At 45.9% G+C, this 15,727-nt stretch overlaps 1 protein-coding gene across 4 annotated transcripts in view; it reads left to right on the top strand.

Annotated features, from left to right (window-relative positions):
- Positions 1 to 15,727, top strand: part of COL2A1 (collagen type II alpha 1 chain) — a 118,144-nt gene that overhangs the window by 52,961 nt on the left and 49,456 nt on the right. For all 4 annotated transcript variants that reach the window (XM_060252191.1, XM_060252193.1, XM_060252190.1 and 1 more), the window contains 6 exons: positions 3,355 to 3,399; positions 3,618 to 3,716; positions 6,393 to 6,446; positions 8,801 to 8,908; positions 12,623 to 12,676; positions 13,470 to 13,568. In XM_060252191.1, coding sequence (XP_060108174.1) covers positions 3,355 to 3,399; positions 3,618 to 3,716; positions 6,393 to 6,446; positions 8,801 to 8,908; positions 12,623 to 12,676; positions 13,470 to 13,568 — 459 coding nt within the window. The remainder of the gene's footprint in view (positions 1 to 3,354; positions 3,400 to 3,617; positions 3,717 to 6,392; positions 6,447 to 8,800; positions 8,909 to 12,622; positions 12,677 to 13,469; positions 13,569 to 15,727) is intronic.

The raw sequence follows: 15,727 nt of genomic DNA, 5'->3' as shown, positions 1-15,727 counted from the left end.
AAAGCAGAGCATACCCTTGCACAGACATCAACTAAGCTGTGACCACAATCCTAAGGACACTTACCTGTCTGGAGCTAAGCCCAACTGAATAACATGGGACTTACTGTGAGTTTTTCTCTTTCTCACAATGCAAGAACTTGTGGGCACTTAATGAAATTGCTGAGTTGTTGGGTTAGAATGGATAAAAGGAAGTTACGTCTTCACTCAAAGGATGATTAACACATGGAATCCACTGCCGCAGGAGGTGGTGGAGGTTGCAAGCATAGACAGCTTCAGGAGGGGATTGAATGAACATATGGAGCAGAGGTCCATCAGTGGCTATTAGCCACAGCGTATTGTTGGAACTGTCTGGGGCAGTGATGCTCTGTATTTTTGGTGCTGGGGGGGGGGCACAGTGGGAGGGCTTCTAGTGTCCTGGTCCCACTGATGGACCTCCTGATGGATTTTTTGGCCACTGTGTGACACAGAGTGTTGGACTGGATGGGCCATTGGTCTGATCCAACATGACTTCTCTTATGTCCTTACGGTCTGCTTAGGACTGCTCCCTGCATCATATTCCCCATAACTAACATCATTTTGAAATGGGTTGAGAAGCGATATTTTTGCTAGCTGTCAAATTTGCATGGGACCTGAGAGCTCATATTGGCTTTGTTGAAGCTGCTTTGCATATTTCAGATAGGGGAAACTCTAAACAGTAGGCTTCTTGTGCTCGAAAGGACTTCACTGGGAATTGCAGCATTCAGGCCATGTTAATTGCCAGCCCTGGACCACGGAGAACTGATCCCCTTTCTTTGGACTCAGGCTAAATACAGAGTTAATCACAACTCCATCTGGTGTCTGTAGATCGTGCCTCGTACAGAAAGCAATTTGGCTTAATTGTTTAACGGAGGTTCTTGCTTTCCCATTCTTTTTGCACAAAAACCAATTGCTCCCAGATTTTGTGGGGGAAAGCCCAGATGTTAAAAGCCACCTGCAGGGGCTTTCTGAAGCTGTTTCTTCCCACTGGCAAGGGGCAGGCTATTCTATGTGATTTGCCAATGCTGATGGTTGAAGTGGTCTGGTGCCTTGATGGTTCTTTCTTTGTCTCAGTGCTCTCTTTTTCACATATGTGCATATGTGTTGTGCAAGATGCCCTGAATTATTTTGGGGCCTCGGGCAAAAAAAAAAAAGCCAAGTGGTGCCCCTAGTGTTGGTGGTAAAATATAACTGGCAAGTTTCTACCTGTCAATGGGATTCCAAAATCTGACTCCCTGGTAGAGTCATCCTTGCTGATGCCACGCTGGGTGCATAAGTGCTCTTTCATGCTTCTTAAGATATGTCTAGAACAGGGCCCCTCTGTAGCAAGGCACTGCTGTTTTTTATTTAATCCATCGGCTTAGCTTTATGTGCAGAGACATGAGTGTTTTGGCTGATCTTGCTGGGGGAGGGGGGCGTGTAAGAACATAAGAAGGGCTCTCCTGGATCAGACCAGTAGTCTGTCTAGTCCAGCATCCTGTCCCACACAGTGGCCAACCAGTTCTTCTGAGCAGCCAACAAGAGGGCATAGATAGAGGTCAAGATCTTCCCCCCTGATGTTGCTTTCTGGATCTGGGATTCAGAGGCTTAGCGCTTCTGAACATGGAGGTTCCCCTCAGTCACCAGGTCTAGTAGCCATTGATAGACTTATCCTCCATGAATCTATCTAATCCTCTTTTAAAGCTGTTAATTCCTGTGGCCATCACTACATCCTCTGGCAGCAAATTTCACATTTTAATCACTCTCTGTGTAAAGTAGTATTTCCTTTTGTCCATCCTGAACCTACTGCCCATCAGCTTCATTGGATGCCCTCACATTCTGGTATTTTGGGAGGGAGAGAGAAAGGTCTCTGGGTCAGTTCTGTCCATCCCATGCATAATTTTATAAACAACAGTAGCTCTCCAGATGTTTTTTGCCTACAACTCCCATCAGCCCCTACCATTGGCCACCCCTGTTATAAACCTCTTTCACGCCCCCCCCCTTAGTTGTCTCTTTTCTAAACTGAAAAGTTCCAGACCCTTCAACCTTTCCTCATAGGGAAGGAGTTCCAACCCCTTAATCATCTTGGTTGCCTTCCTCTGTAGAAGGTAAAAAAACAGCCCCTTCCCTTACATACGTACATAAGTGCCATCAAGTCAGAACTAACCTATGGCAGCTCCAAGCAAGGGACTTTCAAGGCAAGAGAGAACCAGGGGTAGTTTCCCTTCCTCTACAGAGTCGTCTTTGGTGGTCTCCCTCCCAAGTACTGACGCTGCTTAGCTTCCAAGATCTGATAAGATTGGGCTATATCGGGGTGGACAAACTGTGGCTCGGGAGCCACATGTGGCTCTTTCACACATATTGGGTGGTTCTCGAAGCCCCTACCACCCTGTCAGCCAGCTTGGAGAAGGCATTTGTCTCTTTAAATCACTTCCCCAAACCAAGCCAGCTGGCAGCTTGGAGAATGCATTTAAAGTTAAAGTTGCTTTCTTTCCACCTGTTCCTCACTCCCCCATCTATTTGCCTGCCTGCCTGCCTGCTCACAAACATCTGATGTTCAAGTCTTGCAGCTCTCAAACAGTTCACTTTTTTCTTTGTGGCTCTTACGTTAAGCAAGTTTGGCCACCCCTGGGTTATATTATACCTTCAAGTTACAGCTGAAATATGGTGATCCCATGGGGTTTTCAAGGTGAGAAACTTCAGAGGTGTTTTGTCCTTGCCTGCCACCACATCACAACCCTGGTGTTCCTTGGTGAGTCTCCTTTCCAAATACTGACCAGGGGCGACCCTGCTTAGCTTTTGAGATGCATTGAGATTGGTCTAGCCAGGGCTATCCAGGTCAGGGTGTGTGGACTGTATTATTTTCTTACCATTTCTGACCATATAATTGGCTTGTCCAGAGGTATCTTAGGTTTACTGACACCTGTTGTCAAGGGACATCGATACCAGAGAGCCAGCTTGGTGCAGTGGTTAAGAGTGGTGGACTCTAATCTGGAGAATCGGGTTGGATTCCCTACTCCTCCACATGAAGCCAGTGGGGGTGACCTTGGGTTAATCACAGCTCTCTCAGAACTCTCTCAACCCCACTTGCCTCACAGGGTGCCTGTTGTGGGGAAGTGATTGTAAGCCACTCTGGGACTCCTTTCGGTAGTGGAGAACATGGTATAAAACTAACCCTCCTTCTTCCTTTCCAGTCTCACCATTCTCACTCAACACACTGTCCCTGTTTCTTTGCTGAAAACAGCGCCTTTTTCTCCCAGGTTCTTTCTTTATTTGCCTGTGCCTGAGGAACTCCCTTGGAAGGAAGCAGGGTAAGGCTCAAGTGACTCCATTCATCCTCATCTTCTTCTTGCTTTTCAGGGCAACCCTGGAACTGACGGAATCCCTGGTGCCAAAGGATCAGCGGTGAGTACTACATTCTGTTGGCATGAAGAAGGAGAAGAAGGTTGATAGGTGGGAACATTCCATAACCTCTGGTGTTGAGCTTCGCCTTCCATGAAAAAAGTATTGAGCGTGGATCTGTGTTATACAGTGAGTGATCTGGGTGGATCTGCTGTGTTTCAAGCTACCTGCATTTCTTGGTCCTGACCTTTGTGGTTTTGTTTTCTCACTGTTGTTAATAGGGTGCTCCTGGCATTGCTGGCGCTCCTGGTTTTCCTGGCCCGCGTGGACCACCTGGACCTCAAGGGGCAACTGGGCCTTTGGGTCCCAAAGGCCAGTCGGTAAGAAACTCAGACTAATGTGAGGCTAATTGGGAAAGTTAAGGTGCCCTAACTTTCCTAAGTGATCATCCATGGTCCTGCCACTTACCCTGCATCCTGACAGTGCCATCCTACGGTATCCAGAGCCTACCAACTACCCTGCACCCTAATAGTTCTGCCATAAAATAGGGTTGTCAACTTGGAGTTGAGAAACCCCTGGATATTTTGGGGGGGGGTGGAGCCTAGGGAGGGCAGGGTTTAGAGAGGGGAAGGACCTCAGCAGGGCATAATACCATAAATCCCACCTACAAAAGGGGTTAGAATTCTAGCAGGAGCTCCTTTGTGTATTAGGCCACACAGCCCTGATGTAGCCAATCCTCCAAGAGCTTACAAGGCTCTTTTTTGTAAGCTCTTGGAGGATTGGCTACATCAGGGGTGTGTGGCCTAATATGCAAATGAGCTCCTGCTAGAATTCCACCCCTGCCTACAAAGTAGCCATTTTCTCTAGGGGAGCTGATCTCTATAGTCTGGAGACTTCTGGGTCTTCTCCAGGCCCCACTTGGAGGTTGGCAAGTGAACCGTAAGATGAGTTAGGCTCTTCTAAGACCATTGATTTCAGTGGACCTAGAACAGTATAACTGTTTAGGGCAGCAGTGTTCCATGTCCCATCTTTACACTGTTAATAAAAATAATTTCCCTGCATTTTGATCTCTGATTTATCAAAGAACTGGATGAATGGGAGGGAGAATGTGGCTGAGTTCACAGTTTTGTGGCTGGGTCCACAAATGTTGGCTGGTCTTGGCAGCCAGCTGTTATTGATAGATGTCACTGAACCTGTTCCTTCCCCAAGTCTTCCAGCATATACAGAGGATTCCAGGGGTCCTGATCAGTCTCTTGCCATGCAGAAAGGTTAAAAACCTCACTGTTTCTGAGTGAATCCAAAGCCCGGAGCAAAGTCAGGAAGAATGTATTACTTTCAGAGAGGGCCTTTGAAGCACTAACAGTGCCATCTTAAGCCAAGTTATGCCTTTCTAAGCCCATTGACTTCAATGAACTCAGAAGGGTGTAACTCTGCTTAAAATTGCATTGTTATCTAATACAGTTAACAAGATGACATTCTAGGGATAACTGACATACAAAGGTTAGTAAGCAATTTTTAGGGAAGGAATTGAGAAGGAATTGAGGATAAATTGGCCAGTTTTATAACAGCTTTGTGTAAGGCTGTGGTGCTGCCTCATTTTGAGTACTGTGTATAGATCTTATAAAAATAAATGGGTAGAGGTAGAAAATTAGCAAAAAGGGTTGGAGACTACCATCCCTGTAAGGAAACAGCTAAGGTGTTTTTCGTGTAGGTGAAAGACTACTAAGGGAGAAACATGAGAGAGTTGATAAAATTATGAATAATGTAGAAAAAGTTATTAGAGAGAATTTTTTTCTCTGTTCTTCACAATACAAGAATTCGGAGTCATGCAGTTTCATAAGTCTAAGGAAAATCCTTTTACTGCACAATGTATAATTCTTTTTTGAATTCAGGGCCACAAGAAGTGTTCGTGGGTGGCTTTAAAGGGGGATTTTCAAGGAGGGACTGATCATCCATGACAGCCACATGGCACTTCCAGATCTGGAAGCAAAGAGAGCTGGTGTGGCATAGTGGATAGAGTGTCAGACTTGGGTTTGAATCTCAGCTTCTACCGAGGATGCTCTCTGGGTAACTTTGGGCACATCTCCCAACCTCGCCTACCTGACAGGGTTGTTACGATAAAACGGAGAAGGGGCAAGCAATGTTCTAAGCCTCTTTGGTGTAGCCAGTTTGGTGTAGTGGTTAAGTATGTGGACTCTTATCTGGGAGAACTCCAGATTCTCCTCTCCTCCACTTGCACCTGCTGGAATGGCCTTGGGTTAGCCATAGCTATCACAGGAGTTGTCCTTGAAAGGGCAGCTGCTGTGAGAGCCCTTTCAGCCCCACCCACCTTACAGGGTGTCTGTTGTAGGGGGAGAAGATATAGGAGATTGTAAGCCGCTCTTAATCTCTGATTTAGAGAGAAGGGTGGGGTATAAATCTGCAGTCATCTTCTTCTTTGAGAGTCACAACGGGAGAAAAGCGAGATATGAATAAATAAATGCAAACATTCAAAATGCAGTGCAATGTATCGGCTGCAGGAGAACAATCAACAGACAAAAGACTCTTGCCATCATTTCCTGCATGTGGGCTTTTCCAGAGGCATTTGGCTGGCTCCTGGTGAAAACAGAATACTGGTTTACCTAGACCAGAGGTGGCCAACGGTAGCTCTCCAGATGTTTTTTGCCTACAACTCCCATCAGCCTCAGCCATTGGCCGTGCTGGCTGGGGCTGATGGGAGTTGTAGGCAAAAAACATCTGGAGACCTACCGTTGGCCACCCCTGACATAGACTCTTCCACTGATCACACAATGCCCATCTTATCATCTTAGATTTATGGTTACTCCTGGTCACCTGGTGACTTTATCTGGCAAACACCAGGGGAAGACTGAACTCAGCCTGCTTGGAAGTGATTATATATCTGTGGCTGCTAAAAGAAGAGGCAGATCATGATCACTGCAAGGGATAGCCATTGAGGGGTAGTGGTGAGAGACCAGGATTAGGATCTGGGAGACCCAGGCTTTTGTCATATGAAACATCTAATTGGTTTCTGATTGCTCTTTTGTATTTCTCTGCAGGGAGAACCCGGCATCGCAGGCTTCAAAGGTGAACAGGGTCCCAAGGGCGAATCCGTAAGTATCTAACGGTGTGGCTTTATGAAGAAGGTAGTCTGTATTCCAGTTAGAATCATAGAATTGGAAGGGTCCTCCTGGGTCATCTAGTCCAACCCCCTGCACAGTGCAGGAAATTCACAAATACCTCCCCCTGAATTCACAGGATCCTCATTGCTATCAGATGGTGATCTGGGCTCTGTCCAAGGAAAGAAAGCCCACCACCTCCTGAGGAAGCCTGTTCCACTGAGGAACCACTGTAACTGTCAGGAAGTTCTTCCTAATACTGAGCCGAAAACTCTTCTGATTCAGTTTCAACCCATTGGTTCTGGTCCTACTTTCTGGGCGACAGAAAACAATTCCACACCATCCTCAATATGACAGCCCTTCAAGTACTTGAAGATGGTGATCTTATCACCTCTCAGCTGCCTCCTCTTCAGGCTAAACATGCCCTGCTCCTTCAACACTTGGTCTCCAGATCCCTCACCATCTTCAACACCCTCCTCTGGTCCTGTTCTAGCTTGTTACAGGCCTTTTGCCTGCTGGTCAGTCTCAATCTTAAACTGCCCTTTAGATTCATCTTCCCTTAGCTCATGTACACAGGATGCTGGAAGTTCCATAGCTAGAACTCCCAGTGTTTCATCTCTAAGTTTAATTTTCAGATGCTCAAACCAGCCCAGTTTGAATCAGGACCACAGCATGAAGGGAGGAAGGATTTAAAGCCTTCTTTTGAACCATTTTCCTGATCAAAACTTGTCCCAGGGTGCTGCTGTTTGCCTTGTTGGGGTAAATGTTCTGTTACACATATCACATATCCAGACTTCCATATCTGAACTGATAACGGATCGTATTGCATAGACTGTGCTATGCACACACATCAGTCTTACTTGGTCATTTAAAAAGGCCTGTATTGACTATGGTTGTTATTGCTGCATTGCAGCAAAAAGCATAGATACAAAGGCTAGCTCCTTTTAATATCAGTATGGCTATAAAATGAAAGAGCCCTGTCTTTTTAAGGCTTTCTGAAGTGTCATCCTGTATCCCAGCAACAGGCAGGGGATAGGCAAAGAGCTGGCTTGGCAGAATTTCAGAAGCTTTGTGAAAGTACATTTCTTTTTGTTTATGGCTGTCAGGTTGCAGCTGGCTTATGGTGGCCCCACAGAGACATTCAGAGGGGTTTGCTATTGCCTGCCTCTGCTTAGTGACTCTGGTTTTCTTTGGTGGTCTCCCATCCAAATCTTAATTGAGGCTCAGCTTGCTTAGCTTTTGAGATCTGGTGAGGGTTACCCTGTGCTATGCATACAGAAAATTAGAGATGGTACACCGCTTAACCTTAAACAAAGGTTAGCTTTCTAATCTTTCTGAGGTCTACAGTCATGATCATCCAATTAACAGCCGTGAAGCTTGAACTTTCATTTCCTAACTTCTGAAGTTGTCTTATCTGAGGAAGAAAATAGTATACGCACTGCGCACTTAACTTTACAAAAAAGATTTGTTTTTGAATTTTAGTTTTCCTGGGTTTTTCAATTGCTTCAGCCGAAGCCACGGCCTTTGGGTTGCAAAATCTAAGCAAGGCTGTTAAAGATAAGACATTTGGAGGTTATCAACTTATAGGACTGTCTTAAGTGAGCCAATTTGGTGTAGTAGTTAAGTGTGCGGACTCTTATCTGAGAGAACTGGGTTTGATTCCCCACTCCTCCACTTGCACCTGCTGGAATGGCCTTGGGTCAGCCATAGCTCTCGTAGGAATTGTCCTTGAAAGGGCAGCTGCTGTGAGAGCCCTCTCAGCCCCATCTGCCTCACAGGGTGTCTGTTGGGGGCTGGGGAAGAAGGTAAAGGAGATTGTGACCGCTCTGAGATTCAGAGTGTAAGGCGGGATATAAAACCAGTATCTTCTTCTTAAGTCAGAAGCAACGTGATGGCATGTAATACAACACACAGTTGTCTTTTTTCCCCTCTCACATTTATTTAAATGTTGAATGAGCTCTACCAGTCCCCAGAAGCACCCTGACATATTTCATGCTCCCTGAACATTTAATATTAGAGGTATTACCTGCTAAAATGAAGTCATTTGGTACCACAGACTTGAGTATTGAGTATTACGACTTGAGCATTAAGACTCAGCTGACCATGAATAAGTTCAGCCCCCTTTCCAATAACTAAAAGTGGGCAGGATAAAGGGCAAGCTAAAGAGCTTCTGTTTGCTGCCTCCCAATCCATAGTTGCTTCTTGTCAAGACTCTGCTTCCTGTCTGCACAACTGTACTCTGTGGGCACTTCTGGGCAAAGTCTGTATTTAATTACAGTGACCATTAGCATACAAAGACAAATGGTAATTAAGAATAATTAAGACTGTTTTTTTTTTTTCTTCTTCAGGGCCCTGCAGGCCCACAAGGCGCTCCTGGACCAGCAGGAGAAGAAGGCAAGAGAGGGGCTCGTGGTGAGCCAGGAGCTGCCGGACCACTTGGGCCACCTGGAGAGAGGGTAAGTGAGGTTATACAGAGTGGAATATTCCTGCCGGGGATACAGAGAACCATTGCCAGTGGGGAAGGGCTAGGTTTGCCAGTCCCCTGGTCCCAGTGGGAGGTTCCCCTGGTTTTTGGAGCTTCTGCCCACCACTGGCCAACAGGGGAAACCCCACCCCCAGGCAGTTACATCATTTTGTGACATCATCATGTTGGAAGCATCACACAGCAATGCTCTGGTTTAATAATAATAATAATAATAATAATAATAAGTTTTTATTTATACCCCGCCCTCCCCGCCAAGGCAGGCTCAGGGCGGCTTACAAAGCATGATATAATATCATGGTATAACAATAAACAGATAATAAAATCAATAAACAACGGCATAGATACAATATATAAATTAATATTAAAATTAAGCTAAAAACAATACAATGGTGCTACAATCTCTATTTATCCAAGATAGCATAATATTAGTTCTGGTTCCATCTTAAAAGGCTAATTGGAAGAGGGCAGTTTTGCAGGCCCTACGGAACTGATTGAGATCCTGTAGGGCCCGCACCTCTTCTGGCAGCTGATTCCACCATTGGGGTGCTTTTATGGAGAAGGCCTGCTCCCTTGTTGTTTTAAGTTTGGCCTCCTTAGGCCCAGGGATTTCCAAAAGATTTTGTGAGCTGGAGCGCAGTGCTCTCTGGGGAACATATGGAGAGAGGCGGTCCCTAAGGTAGGCAGGTCCTCAGCCATATAGGGCTTTAAAGGTAATAACCAGCACCTTGTAATGAACCCAGTATACAATTGGCAGCCAGTGCAGTTCCCGCAGCCTAGGCCGCACATGTTCCCACCGAGGTGGTCCCACCAGCAGCCTGGCTGCCGCGTTCTGCACTAGCTGCAGTTTCCGGGTTCGGTACAGGAGCAGCCCCATGTAGAGGGCATTACAGTAGTCCAATCTCGAGGTGACCGTCGCATGAATCACTGTTGCCAGGTCGCCTCGCTCCAGGAAGGGGGCCAACTGCCTCGCCCGTCTAAGGTGAAAGAAGGCGGATTTGGCAGTGGCAGCTATCTGGGCCTCCATTGTCAGGGAAGACTCCAGTAGCACTCCCAAGCTCCTGACCTCGTGCACTGGTACCAGTGGCGCCCCGTCAAAAGCTGGAAGGGGAATCCCTCCTTCTGGACCGCTGCGACCTAGGCAAAGGACCTCTGTCTTCGCTGGATTCAATTTCAGCCTGCTCAGCTTGATCCAATCAGCCACGGCTTGCAATGCCTGGTCCAGATCTACAGGGACGTCGGCAGCCCGGCCGCCCATCAATAGATAGAGCTGGGTGTCATCAGCATACTAGTGACAACCCAGCCCATATCCCTGGGCAATCTAGGCAAGGGGGCGCATGTAGATGTTAAATAACATTGGAGAGAGAACTGCCCTCTGGGGCACCCCACAATTAAGTGGGTGCCTCTGGGACAGCTCTCCCCCAATTGCCACCCTTTGTCCCCGACCTTCAAGGAAAGAGAAAAGCCACTGTAAGGCTAACCCCTGAATCCCTGCATCGGCGAGGCGGCGGGTCAGCAGTCGGTGATCGACCATATCGAACACCGCTGATAGGTCTAGCAACAGCAGTACCGCCACACCACCTCGATCCAGATGTCGCCGGAGATCATCCATGAGGGCAACCAGCACTGTCTCCATCCCGTGGCCCAGGCGGAAGCCGGACTGAAAAGGATCTAAGGTGGAAGCATCTGCAAATGCAACGCCGCAGCCCTCTCTATAACTTTGCCCAAAAAGGGCAAATTTGAGACCGGCCAGTAATGTGCCAATTCGGCCGGATCTGATGTAACCTTTTTCAGGCGGGGGCTGACCACTTCCTCCTTCAGAGGGGTTGGAAAAAGCCCCTCCAAAAGAGATCTATTTATGATGTCCCGTATATGTCCCCCCAAACTCTATGGTTCGAAGCCGGTTTTACCATAGAATTTTGCCCCCAAACCAGAACGTCATTGTGTGATGTCTCCGACGTGATGACATCATTTCCAGGTGACATCGTTGCGCTGGGGAAATCCTGGAATCCCTCCCCCTCCCCCGGCTGTTGCAACAAAGGGACCTGGCAACCCTAGGAAGGGCTTTGGCCTCTGTACTGTAAGACAGGCACACTTAGGAGCCACAGCCTCTCCTCACAGGTACTGGGTTGCCATGAGGAGGAGTTGTGGGTGGGCTCAGAGAACTAGGAGGAAAATGGAAGAAGGAAGGTAGGAAGTGTGCTTGGAAGTTGTTTAAATAGTGAAGGAAAAGCATGCAAGTGGAAGGGAAGAAGCTTGGTGAGGACCAAGAACATTTCAGCCTTGAAATGTAAAAGGCCAAGAAGAGACAGATGAGAGTCTGCAGCTGGGCTATGGAAATGCAAAGTTTAGGAAACCCCATTGCCAGCTAGCATGAAAGTGAGGGTAGCAAAGACAATCTACTGAGCCCAGGAAATAGCTACCCAAGGCAGAGCAGAGGGACAGTCTCACGATTTGGTGCAGCATCCAAAATGGCCTCATCTTTTAAATGCAGTTGCCACACTGACACAATCCTTGGGATATCACTATACCCACCATACTTCTTTCTGAAGACTCTCCTTGAGATTCCCAGTATAGATATTATTTATGATGCAAACTCAGCAGTCCCAAGGGCCATCTCTCATGTTTACATAAGCAAACCTTGGCTTGCTCTCCAAAGGGAGCAACAGTTAGGCTGATTCCGCACTAAGATTGCTCCAGGGCAGGCTTCCATTTCTCCCTGGAGCAAACTTGCGATTTCTCACGAGCTGCTCCATGCTGCCATTTTGCCCCAGGGCAACCCACGATTTGCTGCGCAGCAGCGTAAACCTGAAAAAACAGGTTTACACTGCTCCATGGCAAAACGCAGGTTGTCCTGGGGCAAAATGGCAGCGCAGAACAGCTGGTGCAAAATCGCCAGCTTGCTCCTTGAAGAAACAGAAGCCTGCCCTGGAGCAACCTTAATGCGGAATCAGCCTTAGTCACATTTCCTTGACAGGCATTTTTAAAAACCTCATTCACCTTTTTATGGTTTTAGTGGTACTGTTACAACCCCTTAACTATAGCAATACAATATGCAAAGTGTCCCTGAAGCCATTAAGGTTTACTGGTGTGTAAACTTTGAGAGTTACAACTTTACAACAGAAGTGACCAAACTTGCTTAATGTAAGAGCCACATAGAATAAATGTCAGATGTTTGAGAGCCACAAGACATGAACATCGGATGTTTGGGAGCCGTAAGGGAGGGGGGGGGGAGAGGTGGAAAGGAAACTGCTTTAAATGAATTCCCCAAGCTGCCAACTGGCTTGACTTGGAGAAGTGATTTAAAGAGAGAAATGCCTTCTCCAAGCCAGCTGACAGGGCAGTGGGGGCTTCAAGAGCCACACAATATGTGTGGAAGAGCTACATGTGGCTCCCGAGCCACAGTTTGGCCACCCCTGACTTACAATCCATAATGGTTGCATTATTTAGATTCAGGATGACTCCAAGCAGCAGCCCAGGAAAAATGTAGGCTTCTATCCGCCTTCTGCTCCATTCTTGGCAGCTCTTGAACCTGTTGCTGCTTTTCAATGAGAGCATGTTTATTTTTCACTGATATGGAAGGTGTTAAAGATTCCTTTTTTAACTTACTGCTAGTCATTTTTTATTCCCCAGAGTGCTGCATTCCTTAACTTTCTTGATTGCATTCTCATCATTTTCTTATTCTTAGGGTTCCCCTGGAAATCGTGGTTTCCCAGGTCAAGATGGATTAGCTGGTCCCAAGGTGAGTGTCTGACCCTACTTTCCCTCTCAGGTGAATGAAAGATCAGTCAAGGGAGGGAGGGTGCTTAGTGTGAATTTAAATTGCAGGGTGTCCTTTGTTTCTTTCTCTGTAAATGCATGCAGTACTTGCATAGACAACGAAACATTTGACACCGGCTAACGTGGACTGGCTTTATGTGCATGAGTACTTATTCTTTATCCTACACCTCACTGAAACAATAGTGGACTGAGAGTGCAAGACTGTGAAGTCAGATAATTTGTTTCTTAAAGTACCTGTGTGCATTCTGGATGAAAGAATTTAAAATGCCTGTGCGCACTTTGATTTACCTTTCTGCAGACTGTTTGAATTCATTTTAGTGCAGACTGTTTGGGAAAAGAGGTTATGTCAAAGTGCCTGCGTGCACTCTTGTGTTTCATATTGCAGTCTGTTTAAAGGTAGAAGTTTTGGGATTTTAAAGTGCCTTTGTGCACATTTATATTGTTCATCTTAGTTTATTTAGAAGTACAGTCTACTCAGAAGTAGAGGCCAAAAGGTTTTTCCTATTACATAGAAATGTTTTGATAGTATAGTTTCACCTTGACGTGTTTCCTATTATAGTTTTGCTTAAACACAGGGAGCCCCCTTTTTTTCTATAGTACTTGCATAGCTGTCAGAAGGGGTTGAAGTGTTGGATTTGGCCAGAAGCCTTTGGGTTGTACATCATCTGTTCCAATCCGGCAGGGAGGATTCTGTTGTGATGCCTGACAAGTAGACTTTGGGGTAATGAATTTCTTGCTTACTCTTCTCTGAACAGGGCGCTCCTGGGGAACGTGGTCCTCCTGGCCTTGGGGGTCCCAAAGGAGCCACCGGAGATCCTGGACGTCCGGGAGAGCCTGGCCTGCCTGGTGCTAGGGTAAGATGCAGAATGGAACTGGACAGCCCCATGGCGTCATGGGGGGAGGGCAGGGTGTGTGAAAGGATCCCAAAAATCTTCAGATGCAGTGACAAGGTAGTCTGGTACCCCCTCATCACTGGGAAATATTCCCTCCCATCCCAAGAAAGGCTGCCTTCATGGAGAAGCCTCGGCTTGAGATAATAAGCAGCAGGGCCCAAGGCTCCTCAGAGTTCAGCCTTGAACTTGAAAATGGCAGCTGTTGTTTGAAGGGCTGGGCTCCCCACAAAGCGCTGATTGTTTGTGTCTGAAGCGGATTCCAGGGAGGGTGCCAGCAGGGAATAAAGAAGAGTCATGACTGGCTTTTTTGCTTCAGGTACAAAGGCATCTCACTGTAAGCCTATGCACTCTTAACTCGGGAAGTCATTTCCATTAAATTCATCAATGTGTTTAGGGGTTTTTGTTTCAGTAGCATATTTTTATCTTGCTTTCCTGTTAAACATTAAATATTCAGGGCAGTTAACAGTCATAAGCGGGGCTTTTTTTTCTGGAAAAATTGGTGCTGGAACTCTCAAGAAGGAATTGAAGGAGAAACACAGGGGTGTCCCTTCCTGAACTTTTAAACATTTTTTTAAAGAATTTTGTTTCCACAAAGAGGCTCCGGAACTCTGTTTTGCTGCAATCCGCCAGAGAAAAACCCCTGGTTGTAAGAATCCATACAAAACAGTTAAAACAGATAGCAATAATAATAATTTTATAGGACAAAGCAGTAGACAAGTTTACCTTTGAGACCAACTAAGTTTTATTCAGAATGTAAGCTTTCGTATGCTCTTAAGCAGACTTCATCAGACAAAATGGGAATGGCAAGCAGCAATTCTTAATATAAGTGGGCAGTGAGTTGGTATGTAGAATCATAGGAATGTTTTTAGCAGATTAAAAGAATCACAAATAGGGATCTGTGTTTGTTAATGTTAGAACAAAGCAGGGCTGAAACAACACTGGAGGGTGATAAAAAGCAGGCTGCTGTTGTAGGTGTGAAGTGCCATAAATCTCAGTAACATTCTGGCTTTGTTAGTTTAAATGGAGGGCATGGTTTCTCAAGAGGTTATAACATCCATTATAGTTTGCCATTAGAAAAAAAGGAAGACAGTAAAATACAGTGGAGGATGGGTTAGTATATACTTTTTATTTATTTTATTTATGATTTATATCCCGCCCTTCCCACAATAAGACAAACAGCCAATATCCCCCATTTGAATATATCAATAAAAAACCCCAAAAAACCAAATATTCTGATACTGCTTACCGCCAGACTTAATAGTGTTAGATTTAGAAATTTTTAATTAACTATTGATTGGTTCTAATGTGATTTTAATGCCTTATTATTGTATTGTTCACTTTTAAATGTTGTTAGCCGCCCTGAGCCTGCTTCGGCGGGGGAGGGCGGGATACAAATAAAATTTTACTTACTTACTTACTGTTCTAAAAGAGAAATACATATTTGTTAGCCATTAGAAAAACAGGATGCATTAAAGTATAGTGGAAGGTGGGTTAGTATATGTAATGAGGCAAACAGCCCACATCTCTCATTTGAGCATGTCAACACACAAAAAAACATTCTGATACACTGTTTTAAAAGAGAAATACATTGGAACACTGTGGATGCACAGCTATACTCAGTGAGAGTTGGTTTAGCATATGTAATGATAGTTCTAAAGGGAACCTTCATATTCAAAGGCAGTCGACCTCTGAATCCCAGTACCAGCAGGCAATATTGGGGAAGGCTTTCACCTCTATGCCCCGTTGCTGGACCTAGAGTCTGTCTGCACTTTAGACCAAAAAAAAAAAAATGGGAGGGATATCCTGTCTGTCTCTAATTGTCTTCAAATGTTGGGGGTCTGTAAGAGCTGGACTGCATGTGAAATAAAATCTCAGGAACCTACCTGCCAGTGGAGCCTAAAAATCTCCCTGTGTTATAATTGATCTCCAGTCCAGACTACAGAGATCAGTTCCCCTGGATAAAAGTGCTGTTTTGACTTTAAGGCATTGCACCCCACTGAGTTCCCTCCACTCCCCAAACCCCATTCACCCCAGACTCCACTCTCCAAATCTCCAAGAATTTACGAACCCAACCTAAATTAGGTGCAGCCACTGCCCAAAATGGCGGGCATGGTGTCTGT

Source organism: Heteronotia binoei, chromosome 13, assembly GCF_032191835.1.
Source record: "Heteronotia binoei isolate CCM8104 ecotype False Entrance Well chromosome 13, APGP_CSIRO_Hbin_v1, whole genome shotgun sequence".
NCBI lineage: Eukaryota > Metazoa > Chordata > Lepidosauria > Squamata > Gekkonidae > Heteronotia > Heteronotia binoei.
The sequence above is the reverse complement of the archived record's forward strand: the minus strand, read 5'-3'. Positions and strand labels throughout refer to the sequence as shown.